Source organism: Propithecus coquereli, unplaced genomic scaffold (assembly GCF_000956105.1).
Source record: "Propithecus coquereli isolate 6110/MARCELLA unplaced genomic scaffold, Pcoq_1.0 Scaffold194, whole genome shotgun sequence".
Taxonomy (NCBI): domain Eukaryota; kingdom Metazoa; phylum Chordata; class Mammalia; order Primates; family Indriidae; genus Propithecus; species Propithecus coquereli.
In genome coordinates, this window is record NW_012144300.1 from 1,933,721 (window position 1) to 1,952,656 (window position 18,936).

The following is an 18,936-nucleotide window of genomic DNA, read 5'->3' on the forward strand; positions in this document are numbered from 1 at the left end:
GTTTTGCTCCAAGTAAGGCCAGTGGTGTGGTGTTCCTTGATGTACGCTTGAAGCTCACTCCAAATGCTCAAATACGACTTCACCCAATCCACATGGCGTAAATCACTTCGTTATAAAAGAGAGTGGAAGAGAGCGGAGTTAGGATCTAAAACAAAATTTAAAAGAGATTGGGGTGGGGTGGAGGACACGCTTATCCAGTGACTAGGGCTCCAGATCAGCCTGGAGTAATTGTCCTTCTAGCCCAGTCACTGGGAACAGATTCGGAATAGAACCCTGATGGGAAGGTGGCCCAGCACTCTCCCCGGGGAGGCGGGCAGGTGGACCAGTGCCCTGAGCTCCCGGTGTGGACAGAGAGACCACAGAGAGGGGACCCTCGTGTGAGGCGAAGGTGGAGGGGAGACCATTTCTTTCCGTACTGCTGATGCAACATGAGAAGCAATATGCTCTCAGGAATGATAATGGCATTAAAGAGAGAGAAAAAAAGTAATTTGGTTCATTTGAAAATAATTTGGTTGAATTATTTGGTTAAAAGAGTAACTGAAGTGGAGAATTTTAGTGATTATGACTGACAAAGAAGTTGTTATTGTAAAAAAGTTGATTTCTTATGAAAGGGTAATGCCCCTTACTTCTAATGGGACATTTACTGAAATTCCCTTAAATTGATACTATTGCAAGCTGGGCAAGGCATAACCAGTTTTTTTATCTCTATTTTATAGAACGAAGAGCTAGTAAAATGCTTACCTTTTATAACAGGATTAATATACAAGATCAAGAGAACTGTTAGAAATATTAAACTTATGACAGGCAAAAATAGTTGCATTTCCTTTTGGTAATTTTTATCTATAATATTTGTTCCCCATTTTGAATGAAGTAGTGGTAAATGAGAAAATGATGACATTTGAACTAACAAAAATTTAATTATGTTCCTGGGTGATTAACCTGAAGATAATCACTGAAGGAAATCTCTATTATGAAAGCTCTTGCCAATAATGACTCGTCTCTAGACTTCCTTAGTTTGTTTTCCTTGAAAAGCTCCAAGTGCCACCAGCATGTCAGTATCCCGTTGTATTAAGCCCGCCTTTTAGGAGAAGTGAAATAGGGAACTGAAGTCAGAATTATTCACTCCTCAAACAGGAAAAAGATGAATGTGATTTTGTTCTATATTTTTAGATTTACTGATTGTATTAATCAAATCTATGAAAAATCTCATTGTCACTTTGTCTCATGTTCACGGTCAAAACCCAAAAGGCTAAGCGTAGCTCCATTGGTCTCTCTCATTAGTTTCCTTAGCCTACGGGGTCTTAGTACAGTGTTTTGCATAGGAAGCAGCATATACCACAGCTATTATTAATATTAGAACATGCAAATTACTTCAGTATAAATGTACATACATATTTATACATATGGTCATTTAATACACATATATGTATACATGGGTATGTACGCCCAACACACACACTTGTCTGTAGACATTATAGAAATAGCATGTTGCACATTCAATATACATTCTATTAAAAAATTTAGCACTGGATGATGTCCAACTGTGTACAGGAAAATTCACTTTTCTTTTACCATTATAGCTATTATTTTGACTTGAAGAAAGTTCTAGTAAAACTTGGAGTAAGGAATACCAGTGTGATGGCTTTTTACCTGAAGGCAGTCTTTAAGAGATAACAAAGTGAGCAGGACCCAAATGTACATCAGGGTCTGCAAACTCATCCTCGGTTTTCCCTTACCCTGGAAGGAGCTATGGTGGGGCAATGCAGGTTTTAATGATTTTGACTCAGAGACGTCACACCTCTATAAAGCCAAAATAACTGACTTGCTCTATTCATATATTGAAAAAGAGCCAAAAATCAGTCAAGTCAGTGGCAAGGGTTGCACAGACACCAAGAGTCCACTGCTCACAGTACTTCTATTTAAACGACAAGGAAGTCTGCCTTTCAACTGCCTATCGCCAGGTGGGCAGCAGTGAGTTGCAGACGACTACAACACAGAGAAGGCACTGCAGGCCTGGGTCCTCCCATGAATGGGTGGTGCGTGGTGTGCAATGTTCTGCTGTTGTCAGGTTACCAGCCCTAGAAGCTCAAGGGTGACGGGACTGGTTTGACTGCTCCTAGCAGTCAAATGAATGAATCTGTACCTCTAGCTTCCCCTATAGTCTTCAGGGGATCCACTGAGCTTAACTGAATTGTTCCTGGTGCTATCAAAAGTGCATTTTGTACTTAGTAGCTGACATGAAGGGGAAAATTCTGGACTCTCTTTGTACGTGTACAAAAATGTGGAAATGTGGTTTCCTTTCTTTTTTTTTTTTTGAGACAGAGTCTCGTTCTGTTGTCCGGGCTACAGTGCAGTGGAGTCATCATAACTCACTGCAAACTCAAAATCCCAGGCTCAAGTAATCCTCCTGCCTCAGCCTCCCGAGTAGCTAAGGGTACAGACATGTGCCAGCATGCCTGGCTAATTTTTTTTGCTTTTTGTAGGGATGGGGTCTTGCTATGTTGTTCAGGCTGGTCTCGAACTCCTGGCCTTAAGCAATCCTCCCACCTTGGGCTCCCAAAGCGCTAGGATTGCAGGTGAGAGCCACTGCACCAGCCTGGCTGCTATTCTTATAGATGTCTCACTGTCTAGCCCCACCGTATTTCATCTTAACTCAAGCTCTGGTTTCCCCCTCAGTGGTCTGGTTTATTGTCTCATCTCATTTCTGCTCTTGATTTATACTTCATTTCCTGATTCCTTCTTTCTTCTATCTGCTCACCCATCGACTCTGCTTTGATTGATGTAAAAGTTCTGTAACCTTATAGCGCTGGTCCGTCACAAAGCTCTCCCATTATTGTGGGAACACAGGATGGAGTGACATGCATTCTAGTGGGGGGAGTTTATTCGTTACAGGAAAACTAAGGCAGACTTTCTAACACACACACAGTATATGGATAACTGGTTCCAATTTCCACTTGGCTTTACCTGCAAAGATGGGCTTTTCCTTTAAAGTTTATAGTACATTGGTGAAGAGCTTTGGAAGGGAATCAGCAATTAACTGTATTGAGTTTTAGGAACAAATGTTTAACGATTGAGAACTTGGTCAGTAAAAGAGGGTACGTACCTGTGTTTGTAGTCCTTTAAGACCCTGTTAGTGTAAAAGGTGGCAGCATCATTCATCTCCTTGACATAAGGGCCTGGTTTGGGGGACTGAGAAAACAGGACCGTCACCCAAGCATAGAAGGAAAAAAAAATAGGATAAGAAAGAAAATGCCTTAAAGAAGAAGAAAAGCAATGGAGATGAGGACTCGAAAGTTGGAGGCAAATTTTGCTCTGTAAAGGTTGGTAAAACACTTTCCACATCTCAGAACAGAAAGCATTGAACTTCAAGCAGGGTAAGAAAAAGCTGACGCATCCAGCCTGGAAGGAATCTTCCTTCAGTGCATCAGACTGTGGGTGGAGGGGCGTGAAGGTAGCTGGGAGCTCTCCTAAATACTCCAAAAATGTGACACGGTGAAGGGGCAACGTTCCGTCTGGACTCACCACAGCTATCCACCCAAGGGCAGGGATGCTTTCGCTGACGGCCGAAAGATGATTAAACATGTTACTCCCCCGGTTTCTCTCTCTGAAGGTTTGGATTTCCTGAATCTTTTCCGATATGGGTTTCAGAAGTGTGGCCACTTCATTCTGTAAGCAAACATGGAGGGCCGTTACTACCGACAGAACAGAAGCATAGCACCTTCATCTCCTCATCAGGAGTCTTCAGAACTTACCATTCGTCCAGGTCTAAAAGAAACTTATCATCATCTTTCAGGATAGAATGAATTTTTTCTGTGATGGTCACATTATATTTTTTATTTTCTGAAGTATGAAAATTACAGATATTTAACATTATTTTCTTAATTTAGCATCATGCCAATAATTTAATATTATTAATGCTGTCTTTTGAGACGTGGAAAAACCCAGCAGTATGATTCAGACTCTGTTTTGCAGACTCCTGTGTGGAACACAGTGAAATTGAGTGTGGATTGGTTATATTTTCAAATGGAATACACAGATCACACACTGCAAAAAGAAAGGTATAAAGTCAGGGTGAGTGAGAGGTTAGTAAAATGATGTCTTCCTATTCCTATGGGAACATGAAGTGGAAGAGGGTCCTTGGTTTTACCAGAGTTACCATAATCCATGTGAGAAAGGGGTCATCTTTCATTGAGGCTCTTTTTAAGAAAACCTGATGGCTTATAATAGTTATGGTGACTTTAGTCTGGTTTGGTGTTCTACGTTGTCCCCGGTCCACTTGGCCTATGACTACTGGTCATGCTCACTTCTGACTAATTCAACAACTTTGAATTGTATGACTTCTCCAGTCATATAAAAAAATGGCTTTCAAAATTATGTAAGCCGAGTCATGAAGTATCACAGAGACAGCTACTCTAGAATACCACAGTTGCTTTAAACATCTCTTCATGCATCGTTTAGCATTTTCTGATGTCTTTAGATGTTGAAGAGCAGATATAAGGTTGTTTATCTGATTTTTCTTTTGTGCTCCAAAGAAATGTCAAAGGTCCTACACTTGAGCTTTGTGAAAGCTGTCGAGGAGCTTTAAGTAGTATTTCACTAAATCTTGATGGCAGGAGGTAAGACGGAAAAGCTCCTTACAGCTCTTTAATTTCTTTAACCAAGACTTCAGAGCAACAGATCCCAGGCTCGGCTACATATTAGAACCACCTGGAGGGCTTTAAAAACCACTGAGGCCTGGGTTCCACCGCCCAGATTCTGATTTTACTAGTCTGGAGGTGGCCTGGGTGGGGGTAGAGGGTCGGAAAAGCTCTCCAGGTGACTTTAATCACTGTCACAGTGGCGGCTTCACACCCCAAAGGACAGTCGTTTCTGCCAGGGACAACAAGCCACTAGAGAAGAAATTACGTGCCGCTGCAGTAGCACCTAGACTTTACTTCTCCTTCTAAACTTCTTTGTATTCCCTCCCCTAAAAGAAATGTTGTATGTAAGGGCTTTGGAATTAGAATGGCCTCGGTTCAAATCTCAGCTCTGCCACTTACTACCTATGGGCCTTGAGCAAATTTCTTAATCTGATCCTTGATTTCCTCATCTATAAATCAGAGATAATAAATAATACCTACAACCTATAGGCTATAGGACATACTGTATTTTAAACCCTGGTACATGAGAGGTACACAATAAGTGCAAGTGATTATAATTATTACTATGATGCAATTAGCTCATACCAGGGGTAAAAAAAAGATGCTGTCTCCTGTAATATGGAATAGTCATTTGTTTCAAATAAATGTGTATTTAAGATGAGAGAGGCTCCAAATAAACATCCACATAGGCTAACAGGATTTTCTGATTGTAAGAGCCTAAAATGGGTCACCTAGTTCAGCTTTTTGACAGACCCAATTGAATAGGTCACAACTATTATTTTTAAAAATAACTAAAATAGATTGGAATAGACTAGAAAATATCAGAGGGCATTCACAGGTAGTAAGGGTGGGTATTTTATGGAATACTTTTTTCAGTTATGCTGTGTGTGTGTGTGTGTGTGTGTGTGTGTGTACTGGGCTGCAAAACAAAATGTATTTCTTATGGATCTCGGTCTAAAAGTTTGTGAAACATGGCTCTAATCCAGTTCTCCTATTTTACATATGGGGATACAAGCTCAGGGAGGTTAATTTACTAAGTCAAGGTCAACTAGCAAGGGTAAGTTGAGCTGGAGCTAGAAGCTAGATCTTCCGGGAGGCCATAAGACAATTTTTTATTCTGGGTATTGAGAAAAGTATAGTCAGCTCTCTACACACAGGTTTCTTTTCTGTTAACAAGACTAGGGAAAGGTATCATTTACAGATTAAGACCTCAAGTTCTGGAATGACACCAGTTGGGTTGAAGTCCTTGCTCCCCAGTGTACTAAATTCTGAGATTTTAGACAAATTACCAAACTTGTCCAAGATTCCATTATCCCTTTTGCAAAACAAGGTTGACAATTGTACCCACTTAACAGGGATGTTTTGAGGAGCATATGAGAGAACATGTCTGTGCTCGGTAAAGGGTCAGGTTCATTTTGGGTGCTCAACAGACAGCTGGTGATCTCCAAGGGATCTGCCAGATTCGCTAACCAGCTCTTTCCTATCCCTTATACCTGAACACAAGGAGAGCAATTTCCCAACTGAGATATGCAGATAGACAAAGGCACATTTTTGTTTGGGGGAAACAAACACACTATTCCATGTTTGTTCATTAATGGCTGCCAAAAGTCAGTTTTAAATACCCTCCCTGGAATTTCACTCTTTAGAAAGCAGACATTTTCCTCTTCAAGGAATTCTTTTCAGTCTAAACTCAACAGCTGATCAAAGATGTGGCATTGGTTTCCCCGGAAGGCAGCTGGTTTTCAATCGTGGCAGAACTACTAAACAGCATCCTAACCCCAACTATATGCTAAGGTATAATATTCTTGATGCAACGATATTTTTGAGAAAGGCCAAAATGTCTGAATCGTTGGTGATACCTGGCCCATTGCCCTAAGGGGAAAAAAGAACCAGAAACTGTGTAATTACAATGTTAGAGAGATTTATTAAGGCCATCTTTGTTTATCTCTAATTCCCCAAGAACAAACTCTGAAGTCTGAGGAGACAGAGTCTCCTGGAAGATATTTTATATTGGTTATCTGATAGAAGCATCATAAAGATTGAGAAAGTCTTCTTTTGCTTTAGTTTGGCAATTGTGTGAAGAAATGTCATCATTAAAAAAAAGCAGCAATGTTGAGAGAACTAAGTACAACAGCTATGTGCACAACTCTAATAAACAGTGCAGCTTTTATTCCGTGCCAATAGATTTCTCCTGTACTTTGAAGTAATCTTATCTTTGCCAGTTCATCCTGAACTTTCACAGCTGGAATCAAAAATAGAAGAGAACATTACAGTGACGGTGTGATTTCCATCAAGGCTTATTGTGTGGGATGTCAGACGGAAAGCCAGTGGGGGTGCTATTAGGTAGAGGTACTTCCACCTGTTTAAGTATTAAGCATACATTAGGCATACTCAATCAATACAGGCTGATTTGCACTGATGCAATTAAAATCACAAAAGGGCTTTTCACTAAAAGAGGAGATAATTTAAGAGGCGTCCTGAGTTTTTTTTCAATGGAGTGCATTGGTGGTAGCTCCCGGACATATCTAGCCCGAAGTGTGCTTTGGCATCACTTTGAATCAGCTACTTTTCCTACTTTTACATAGGTGTCAATCAGAATTTTTTTTTCCTTAATGTTTCACCCAGGTTTCTTTTATTCTGAGAAGTTTCCCTGGTAGAAAATAATTTCTCAAGGTAGATGTGAAGGCGAGCTGAACATCTTCCCTGCCCTTCCCCAGGCCTCTGTGGCTTTTACAGAAGGGGAAAATGGCTGCAATGGAGGAGATGCATGAGCAAACTGCAAGTATTCAGCAAACATTTCCAAGGGCTGTCTTCGCTGGATGGGGCTGTACTTTGGAGAGTATTTTAGGACTCCATGTCTTTATGACCCTAGTTTCTGCTTTAAAGTTGAAGAATTGAGTCCCATTATCAGCTTCATCTCAGTTTAGCTCCAGAAGTAATTGAATTGTTTTGCAGAAAGTAAAATGAAAGAGTTTTATCAGCTAGCTTTGTAGAAACTTTACCCAAAAAGGAAAACCAAATTCCCACTCATGTTGTTTTGTAAGAGACGGAACAAACTCTGGGAGTTTGACCTCAAAGATGTGTCATTGAGTCAAACCAAACAGGCCTGTTATTTCTGGAATCCAGGGTTCTCATGTAGTTCTGTATCAGGTAGAAAATGGTTCAATCATTGTTATTTCTTTTTAACTCATTTCTTTTTTTGATTATAAAATTAATATACGCTCTTTGTGAAACATTGGCAAATACAGATGGGAAAACGTAAATAAACAATAAGTATTTGTAATTCCACCACATGGAGAAAGGCACTGCTAAAAGTTGGTGCTCATTTTTTTTTTCCTATAGCCATAATTATTGGAGGTATTTTCAAAAATAACAAGAATTATTTTTTAAATAATGGCCATTCAAACCATAAAGTATGATTCTAAGAGGTGAATTCAAGCAGTTCATTTAAAACAAGCAAGCACACAAATAAAAAGTCCCATCAATATATTCCTGGTAAGTACTGTGAGAATTCTCATTTTAGAAAGAATGTTTTAAAGATAAATATTACAAATGCATTACCATTACAACTCAAACAGACTTACAGCATTCAAGTAAAATTTTTTTTCAATGTTTGGATCCCACCTATATTTAAAATTCTAAGACAGCTCATATCAGGCAGTACTTCTAAGCAAACCATATCGCCAAATATCAGTCATTATTACTTTGACTTATGTATTTTGTGCAAAGTTTTACCAGTTTATTTGATTTGGATGCCTACATGTATGCGTGTGTGAGAGTACAGCACAGAAAACATATGGAAAGATATATGTCAAAGTGTTAACACAGAAGTTTTATTTAATTTGATTGGCTTATCCATATATTTTAAATCTTCTACTATGTATATACATTTCTTTTGTAATTAAGGGAAAAGTTTTAAAACATATTAACCAGGTTTGCACCTTCAAAGGTAGAAAAAATTTGGTGCTATTAAGTTTGCATATATCAAAAAATACTAAGTTGCCTTCTTCCCATCAGGGATGTAGCTTCAGGAGAACATATTTGGAAACTGCCAGAATAAATTACTCAGATGAAGAAGAATAAAGTTTTCTCAAGCAAAGGTTACCCAAATCAGGAACAGCATTTGCTTCTAAAAATATATTATTTGGGCACATTCTAATAATTGAAGCAATTGTTTTCACCATTTTAAGTCAGGAGTAAATGTTTTTTTGTGTTCCCCTTTGTGTTCCATATATATAAAAATGTTTTACTGTCCAGGAATATTTTGGAAATTCCAGAATATGCCTCATGGAAATACTTTAAAAAATCTTATACATTTAAGACAATTTAAAATGTCTGCAAAACTGTCACAGGAGTCAATCTAAATAAATAAAACTTACTGAGCACCCCAAATATACACGATGCCACAACAATTGCATTATATCGCATAATGACAAATTGCTTGGAAAATATTTTTATATCTCCATAAGACTTTATAGCTCACATATACACCTTATTTTAGGGTTGCCAGACTCTTTTAAAAATACACTCAATCTTTTTTTGCATATGTTCCTTATATATTATATTTGCTTACATTCCTTAAAAACCATTCTATAAGAGTAAAACCTGTGACTTGATCTTCCAGGAGAATGAACTGCTTTGGATGGTTGTTGCATTGTCCTGATACCTCAGAGGGGCACTTTTAACATGCAAAAACTCCTTAAATTTTTAATGCAAATCTTTCAACAAACTTATCTACACATTTTTAGTGATAGTTTTTTTTTTGTTGTTTTTAAAACAAACTATTTCGAACATACAGAAAAGCACAGAAAATCATGTCAGGCTCCCATTTATATAAAATATAATTTAATATTGCATGGGAGCCCAAGATCATCCCTCTGATGCCCTTTACTGACATTTGCTGCAGAATAGCTGGAAATGCAGAGGTCTGGAGTCTGGGACATAGAACTATTGGGAAAGATCTGGCGGGTGGCACTGAAGTTTGACATCAAATTGTTCTATTTTTCTCATAAAGGTGGTAGAGCGCACTTGCAGTTGCAAATTGGGCATTTTTAATGTAAAGTCTTTTCTGCAAACCATGGGCTGAAGAGCCTTCTCCGAAGTCATTTCCACATTCTTCAGATAGCGATTTACACTGTTGTCAATATATTTTAACTTGTGAAAATCATTTAAAGCTTTATCTAGGATTTTGGGGCATTGATACAACGAACAGTAGACATTTCTTTGTGAGTTCCCACTCACTATTCTTTGTCTTTGCTGCCGTTCACAGGTGCGAGCCCCATCTCTCATCACTTCTAGATTTTGTGCTGCCGTATTTGGGGAAGTGTTCACTCCAAAACCTACCATTTCTTCAGCAGAACAGGAACACAGTTGACATGACACACGAGCCACACTTTTCTCTATGCTCTCAATGCTTGACAGTTTTCAGAAGGGTAGGTATATCATATAAAACTTAAGTTCAGTGGAAATCTAAATGTTTAACACGGTGACCCACAATAGTTTGTGTCCCTGTCCTCACAATCTCTCATATCCTGAATCTTGATGCAACAGTAGGGGTTGGAAGATGATTAAAAACAAAACCAAACAACAAACCAAAACCCCTTAATATTAACTACTCCCTCAGGTTGAGATTTATAGTTTTCATTACAATTGTTCTGATAGATACTTTCACTGGTAGTACAAATAGGCAACGGTCCAGTCAGAGAAAACATGTCTTTTCCATTCATGCAGTGGTGTGCAGGCTGGCAGATAAATACGGGATACACATGAAGCTCCAGCGTGTCTCCCCTGTATAATGGGATTTGACAAAATGGGCTCCTGGAAAATGCTGGGTTCACGGCAGGGGCATGGGATTAGTTGGATTAGTTGGATTATTTATCCAGGAAGGAAGTAGTGGATCAATAATGAGCAATGACAAATAAAGACATACAACTCACTGCAGAAAGAAACCAGAAATTTGGGGGGAGGGGTGGAAATTAAGTGGAAAAATCAAAGCTTAACCCTAGTTATCCACAATAAGAATAAGACAATAAAGTAGGTAGCAGAGAAGAATCTGATTTTGCATTTCGTTATTGTTTCAACTTATTTTATTGGTTCAGCTGAGAAGATATCAGCTCTTACCTTATCGGGGAGGTACCATCTGTCTTCTGACAGTGATGAATTTTATAATCACCTGTAATTTTACTTTATGAGATTCTGCACATTAAAGCTGAAGAGCGGATCTCACTGTGCTTTACTTAAGCCCAGAAGGACTCCACTAACAATCCCTACAGATAGACATTGGAGAAAACCCCACAGACTATTCAAATTCTCCAGCTTTACAAAATCTAAGACAGTGTACAGTGATCAGAAATTAGTTCTTCGAAGTAGTAAAAAAAAAAAAAATTCTTCTGAACTGTCATTCATTTTTTATTCTACCAACAATTTGATGAGCATTGACTATATGCCAAATACCAGGCTGATTGGTTTTCACCTGTTGTGCCTAACTTCTAATGACAAATATCAAACTATTGACGTCATCATTTGAAAGATCCCAGCCCAGTCACTGTCTAGGTTATTTCCTGGGTTATTGCCTTTCCCCTGAATAAGTGGCCCATGGTAGAAAGATGGCCAGGTCTTTTCTCCGAGATTCATTTACACAAAATGTGGCCGAGATGATGTAAATCTATAGTTTCAGTTTCAAACTCAGGAGATGTAAACAATTTTGACAATTCCCCTGTGAGTCTTAAGACTTCCCACCGGGTAGATGAACCATTATTGTACCAAGCCACTGATTCTTAGCTCCAATCATTCTTAATCAGAAATCTGCTTTCTCTTTTAAGGTTAGCATAATCTTTCTATGATTCCATTGTTTGTTTTTCTCAAGAGCAGTGCCTCCAACAGTGCAGTGGCCCCACTATTTAAGCTCAACACAAACAGTGCTTCCTGGTCAGCAGCCTTCAGGAGGAATTTTGCATATGGCATCCTCCTCAGGTGACTCACGATTCACCTCAGAATACTAAATAAGCTATTAAAGAAACCTATTTATTTAACTTTGCTTAACTACATGCTTCTTAAGCTTTTTGCCCACGGAACTTTGAATTCCTCCCCAGTTTTCTAAGGAACTGGCATTCTGTGGAACAGACCCGGGGAAATGTTGCTAGAAGAGTCCTGTGCGGTGGCTTCGTCGTTTTGCAGAGGCCTGCCAGGCTGCACGCTGTGTGTTCACTTGTCCTCTCCCTCTCCAGTTACTCTCACTTATTACCATGGAGACGCGTTCAAGGGCATTTCATGGAGGCAAAGCAGTCTCTTCTCTCTCATCTCCAACACGCACCCCACACATACACACATGCTCACACAGAGTGGCTGTTTTCAGTGGCTGTAATGATCTTGGTGTAGCCTCCCCTCTCCCCCACACCCCTGCCTCCCTCACCCCCTGCACTAGGATTCCATCCTGTGTTGTGGGCTTTTCTGCCAGTCATCCATGGGCCGGCTCTGCCCCCATTTCTAACCACTCCTACCACTGAAGTCACCGTCTCTTTCCTCTCCTTTCTCCTTCTTTTCTTGGTTTTGAACTGGGATGCTTATTCATGAGGGATTTTTGGCTACTCCCAGGTCGAGAGCAGTGCCATAGCCTTTCCTGAGTTAAGGCTCCTTTACGCCATAGATCACGTGGACTCCAAGTCTTGTCAGTGTTTGTACACTGCTGAGCCTGGCTTTTGACATTGACCCCAAAGGGACAGTGTGGCTAACGGTACGTGTGAATCCAGCATAAAAGGTGGTGTACGTCCAGAACTACTTTCCATGAGGCATATGCAGGAAGGCCATTCTTTGATTTTTGACTCGGTTATTAGATATGTATCCTGAATGAAATGGAGGTCACCTGGAGTGTCATTCAGCAGGGGAATGACATCACGTGGCTTTTCCTTCCTAAGGCTCACTCTGGCTGCTCTATTGAGAACAGATTGTTTGGGGGTAAGTGCAGAGCTAGGGAGACCCTATCTGAGACAACTACAATAATTTGGATGAGAGATGGAGGTAGCTGGGGTCAGAGAGAATGTGGAGATTGTGAGAAGTAGATTCTAGATTGGATATGGGGTATCAGAGCAAACAGGGAGTCAGGAATGATCTTTTGGTTTCTGGCTTAAGCAACTAGAAGGACGGAGTTGCCATCAACTGAGCCGGGGACACAGCAGAAGAAGCAGGCATTAGCAGGAAGACCAGGAGCTCCTACTTAGCCACTCTCCACCAGGCTTTCCCAGGGGCCACCATTCACGAATATCCGGTGTAGTGTAGCTGCTGATGTCCTTGTTTTTTCTCCCCCTCAGCTCAGTCCCTTTCTGGTCTCCACTCTTTAGCTTCCCTTTGCTTGAGAGGATCTTCTCATATCTTCAATCCACTACACACAATGCATAGATGTGCTCTATGTTCCTGCATTTGGTACAATTCAGTTCCAATTCGGTACAACAGGACGTATAAATGCTCTGTTCCACACCTACAAGCATGGTGCTTCTGGCCCTCAACCGGCCAGGGGTGAGCTCTGTGTTGTTTCTCCCCTGGGGAAGGCCTGTGCTGAGTCATCCACCCTGGCCAGCAACAAGAGTTTGTGAGACAGCCAGCCCGGATTATGGGTTCAGTCTGTGGTTGGCGGTAAAATTATTTTTGTTAATTTCCCAGGTCCATTACTCATTATATCCTGAAACTAGCTGGCTCACAGAGAGATTAAACCTTTAGACTTGGCTTCATTTGTACCATATTTTACGTAATTGAGGTAATGGATAGAGGTGCAGTATTTCAGACGGTTGATTTGGGTTAAACTCAATCATGTTATGTGAGTGAATGCTGGTGGTCCAGCTTGCATTTGCATCCTAAACAGTTTATCCCACAGTGCTGGTCATGTAGCAGGTGAATGAATGAATGAATGAATACACAAATGAATGTTGAAGTGATCAATAAAAATGAAGCTCTGGAGAAGGCAGATGCGATCTGGGTAGCAGAAACAAAACCTGCCTATCTAAAGATGGCAATAGTTTATCTTGTTTTGACACATGTACATTTTGATTCATAAATGAACAAAACAATATGATATTTTATGTTCTCCTCCTCTGTCTTCCTTTTTCCTGCCTGAGGTCCGCTAACCATGAGTCATCATCTTTTCTTGTTCCTTTATCTGTTCCAATATTTATTGAGCACCTACTATGTGCCAGGCATAGTCCAGGAACTTGGAACACATGAGTCAGAAAGAAAGGCCTCCCCTATGGGGTTTATAAACTGTAAACAGATAGTGAACATGAGATGTATTAAATACATCACACCATGAAAACGAGGAGTAGAGCAGGACGAAGGGAGATCAGAAGTGCTGGGGAGTTTTTATTAATGTAATGCAAAAGGGCTTATGTGAAAATATTTGGCCGACTAAAATATCTGAACATTTGGTTGATGCTGTTTGATCCAGCCAGCCTGTCACATGCTAGCAGCTGATTAGAATGGAACATCCAACAGCAATGAGGAGAAATCAGGAAGTGGAAGGGGATAAAAGCTGCTTTTTCCCCCAAATGGCTGCCCTGAATTCAGCCAGGCATAGGCTAAAGTTCACTTTCAATTCCAAACACTCTGGATGTCGGACAGCGTGCTTGCTGCTGACTGGCAGCACAGAATAAAATCTGCCAGCTGCAATTCCAAATACCTGCTTGACCCTTTGGCCTCCTACTAGTCTTGTTTTTTCTCTTTTAGTTACCTTTCCTCAGCTCTGGGTCCTGTTGACTTCCAGCCCAGAGAGTTACTTTATTAAATATACTCAGAGTCTTGATTTTTTTGGTGACCCTAAAATACAAACTTAAAACACCAATACATGCACCCTACAATTGGTGAACATAACAAGAAGTTGGTGAATTTATAGGGAGGAAAAATCTATAACCATTTCCCACCACTGGTTTTAGAAGATGTCTCTGAATTTCTAAGATGTACCTTTCCAGCATCACATATTAGTGCTGAAAAGTACAAAATACAATTCCTGCAAAGGAAAGGCCAATAAGGTCAAACCCTTTCCTTCCTTCTGGCACACTAAGTGCTCCTTCCAGAATAAACACAGGGACAGGTTGGGGCAGCTTGCAGCTGAGCTGGGGCTGCCACGGGATTTATTTAGTCCTCAGCAGACCATGCTAGGAAGCCCACAAAAATCTGCAAGAGTCTTTTGGGATGAGTATTATCTGAAGCTCAGTTTGGAGGGAGGGAGGAAATGAACATTTATTGTTGCTTACTATAAACCAGGCACTGTACTTTGTATTCTATATATTATTTAAACATCACAAAACCTTGGAAAGGTTGGCATTATTATGTCTGTTTTATGAATGGGGGAATAAAGTTGAGAAATCCTTAGTAATTTGCTTAAGATCATCTGGCTAGAATTGGGATTTGAATCCAGATATGTCTGACTCCCAAAATTTATACTCTTAGGTGTGATGGAAAAAAGCACCGGCTTCGGAATAGGAAACATCTGAGTTTAAACCAAATCTTTCATTCTAGTCTGAGCCCCAATATTCTCCTATGAAATGAGGAATGCTCATGTGTAGAGTTCTGATGATAATTACATAAGATAGTGTGTGAATAATTTCTGACACACAGTAGAGGCCTAACAATGGTAGCTGCAATTATTATTGCAATTATTCAAGCAATTTTACTGATCTCAGGCAGTGAATAAAACATATGTCATTGATAGTTAGACAAAATGGAATTATTGCTCGGTTAAACACTGTAGTTGATAAAAGAACTGAGAGCACAGTGCCCACGATGTGCAGTCAAAAGGGTGTGCTTACAATGCAGGCCCTCTTGAATGGGGTAGAAACTTAGGTCATCTCTTTTTGAGAATCTTGGGAAATTTACTTACATGTCCCTGGAACATACTGGATAAAGTGGAGCACAGTTGGGGTACCCTGACAATCTCTGGAGCACCGGGGGACAGTCCTTAGGAAAGGCTGCTCAAACTCAATGCAAGGATGTTAGAAGAAACCCAGGACCAGGAACTCACCTTTCTGGGGTATGAAGTCAATACCACTGAGTTTCTGGCTCAAGGCAGAAGGGGATCAAAGAGGAACAGATTCCTTTAGTAGCACTTGTCCTTCTATTCTCTGGGTAAAGCCAACAGATCAGAGGTCCTATAGTTATGGCAAGCGGGACTGTCTTTTAGAGAAACTGAGAACCGGAGACTAAAATAGCTTGCTTAAAGAAGGTATATCACCGAGAGGACCGGGAGGGGGTTTTCAAGCTCCCTTAGAAATACCCCATGGAGCTATGGGCATCGCCTGGAGAGTCACTTCGTGGGAAACAAACAGAAGGGCTGAGCTTGTGGTTGACATTCAGCTGAGGGGCAGCAGGGCAGCTATACCAGCTGTTAGGGCACTGCAGTCCTCTGTAGTGGTTGGTAAATGCCCACTTTCTAATCCCCCTGGGGACCCCTTGCTGTGCTGGCTGCCTCAGTCCCTCTTCCAGGACCCCTGAAGGTCCCCACAGCCCAGCAACCCAAGGGTAACGTCTGGCCTAGCAGGAGGCCTCCTCCAGGATCCTGCTCCGACCTAAAACTCATGGCAGGGCCTCCACCCACAAGGAGCGCTGTCCATACGGCAGGGGCATCTAGCTTTGTGTTTTTATTTTTTGAGACAGGGTCTCACTCTGTCACCCAGGCTAGAGTGCAGTGGCGTCCTCATAGCTCACTATAACCTCAAACTCCTGGGCTTAAGTGATCCTCCTACCTAAGCCTCCCAGAGTGCTAGTATACAGGTGTGAGCCACTGCACCCACCGTTAGCTTTGTAATTTATACCCTATCAAGTCCAATGTTCCATTTTAAAATTGTTGGTATTTTATAATCCTCCTATTTCTAGCCTGAAATTCACAGATAATATAAGCTATATAAACATATAATTAAAAAAATTAATATGGTGCCTAATTGTAAAATAAAGGAGAAATAAAAGGAAAGTAACTTCAATATGTAAATGATTGGCCACAACTACACTAGGAAGACATGAAATAGTCTGAAACTTGCAACTGTACATAGAATCATGGGGAAAGAGATAGCTATAGATGTGGACTGATATGGGTGAGTGTGTTAGCCTGTCAAATACAAGAAGCCTTTGGGAAATATTTGGAAATAAGATTTTCTGAAATGGCAAACAACATTTGGTAAAGCTCAGGACAAGATAAAGTGTCGTTTTCCCTTAATTGGCACTATAGTTGCATTCCAGAGTAATTCAAGATGTATTAAAACTGTACAAAATTACTGTGTGTATTTATATGGAATATGGAATGGAATTACATTTAAGCTCAGATGATTAAAAATAGGTTTTTAACCTACATGCATATCTGGTAGGACATGGAAATTCAAGCAGGATGAGGGATAATGCACTGTGTTATGTGATGCTGGGATTCCAGCATCTGTGACTGCTGCCAACCAAATGCCAGAAGCATCCTCCTGCATCTGACAACCAAAAAAGACCCTCACAAATTTTCGAAATGCCCCACGGAGAACCCCAGATCTGGCTAAATATAATAAATGGCGCCATTATCATGACTAGATTGCAAACTCCAGGAGGACACGTCTGTTTTGCTCACTAGTTTTCTCAGCTCCTAGTCCAGGATCTGGCAATTTCAGCTGATATTTACTAAGTGAGAGAATGAATGCAAACCCCTAGACAGTAAAGGGCAAGGCCACCAATTTCATGGAGTTAATCCCAGCAGCCAAGCAGAGACATGTGTGGGAGATTCTAGTAAAAACTGAACTCTCCCAATGATGATAGGTGACACCAGGTAATGCCATATGTGAGACATTCAGTCATTTACCCATTTAGGCACCATTCGGGACTCTGAGGACTTACCACTGTTGCCTGTTAGAAACAACACCGAATAATAGTTATCGTGTTGCTGATTTTGTTTGAAGGCAATTTCTCTTGTGGCTCATTATGGCCATCGATTTTGTGAATCGTGGGATGAACATTAGTTTCTAGACTTTCTGGTGCAGGTGTTTCCCTGTATTTGTAAGAGTGGGCCACTGGCAAAAGGTGTGTGTCAACTGCTAGCAGTGACCCCCCTGGCACGGGGGAAGCACAGTGGAGTTTCCACACACCACGGGCATCTGACTCAGTCTTGGACTTTAGTCTTGATTCTGTCTTTTATTAACTGACAGAATAACATCCACCTTACAAAACAGACATGAAGCAGCAGATGCTCCAAGTTCACGAATCCCTTACACTTCTAGAGGGTCTAATTCAAGGCTAACTCTGTGTGCAAACTCTGATAACAACAAAAATAACACAAATTGCTACTATTGGATGAGATGCTGTGATATGACTGATTCTATGGCTTCCAAATAGATGTTAATTCTCCTAATGACTCTGTAATTAAGTGTTGCCCCCATTTTTCAGCGGAGGAAACTAAGGTTTAGGCAGATTTAACATTTTGTCTCTGAGATTAATGTTGGCTCATAATATGAACTTTTTTTTTTTTTTTTTTAAAGCAAGGCAGATATGGAGTTCATTGAACAATTACACTGACTGACTACATTGACCACAGTTACCATTTTCCTGACCCTGGGCTACTCAGAGATGAACGAGAGGGTCACATGAACAAACAGTTACCGTGGAGCTGTCAGAAGAGCTGCAGAGGGTGGGGAGGATGCTGTTCTGAGTGTGGGTGGCATCAAGAGGACAGTCCAGAGGGGTGGTGTCTGCTCTTTCATTAAGAATGAGAAGAAATCTGAAGGGAAAGGCTGAGCAACATCAGCAGACAAAAATACAAAGGAAAGGAAAGCACGAAGTCATGGAGTGCTCGGGAAACAACAGATTGGCGGCAGACGGGGATCTGTTCTTGGGGAGCCCTGTGTGCTAGGTGAGGAACGTGGCCTTGAGTAAGGAGCCCCGCCAGGATGGTACGCAGGGCAGTGGCCTGAAGTCTGGAATAACCATCTCAGCGGGGAGGAGTCAGAGGAAGGGGGTGGGGGGACAGCCCCAAGTCAGGGGGTGTTTATCAGGGCCTTGATAAGGGACTGAGGAAGCAGTGGCAAGGGGGGACAGGGGAGGGGGCAGATCTCTCCGGCAGGTAAGAGGCAGAGCTGCCCGCGAGCACGAGGATGGGGGCTTCTGTTTCTCATCTGCTGTGTCCTTAGCGCCCGGCACAGAGTAGGCACTCGGTAATTAAGTGCTGAGTTAATGAATGAGGTGAGTATGAAATGCGATGGCAGAGGGGGCACGGAGGAGGATTCTGAGCATCCTTGTTTGGAGGTTGCTGTTTAAAACTGCAGCCGCCTTCTGTCAATGAGATCCAGTAAAA

General features: G+C 41.1%; 1 protein-coding gene across 1 annotated transcript in view; it reads right to left on the minus strand.

Annotated features, from left to right (window-relative positions):
- CAP2 (CAP, adenylate cyclase-associated protein, 2 (yeast)) overlaps positions 1–18,936 on the minus strand; it is a 156,890-nt gene that overhangs the window by 62,515 nt on the left and 75,439 nt on the right. Inside the window, exons 5-6 of the mRNA XM_012643265.1 lie at positions 3,523–3,666; positions 3,104–3,189 (exon numbers count right to left, since the gene is read on the minus strand). Coding sequence (XP_012498719.1) covers positions 3,104–3,189; positions 3,523–3,666 — 230 coding nt within the window. The remainder of the gene's footprint in view (positions 1–3,103; positions 3,190–3,522; positions 3,667–18,936) is intronic.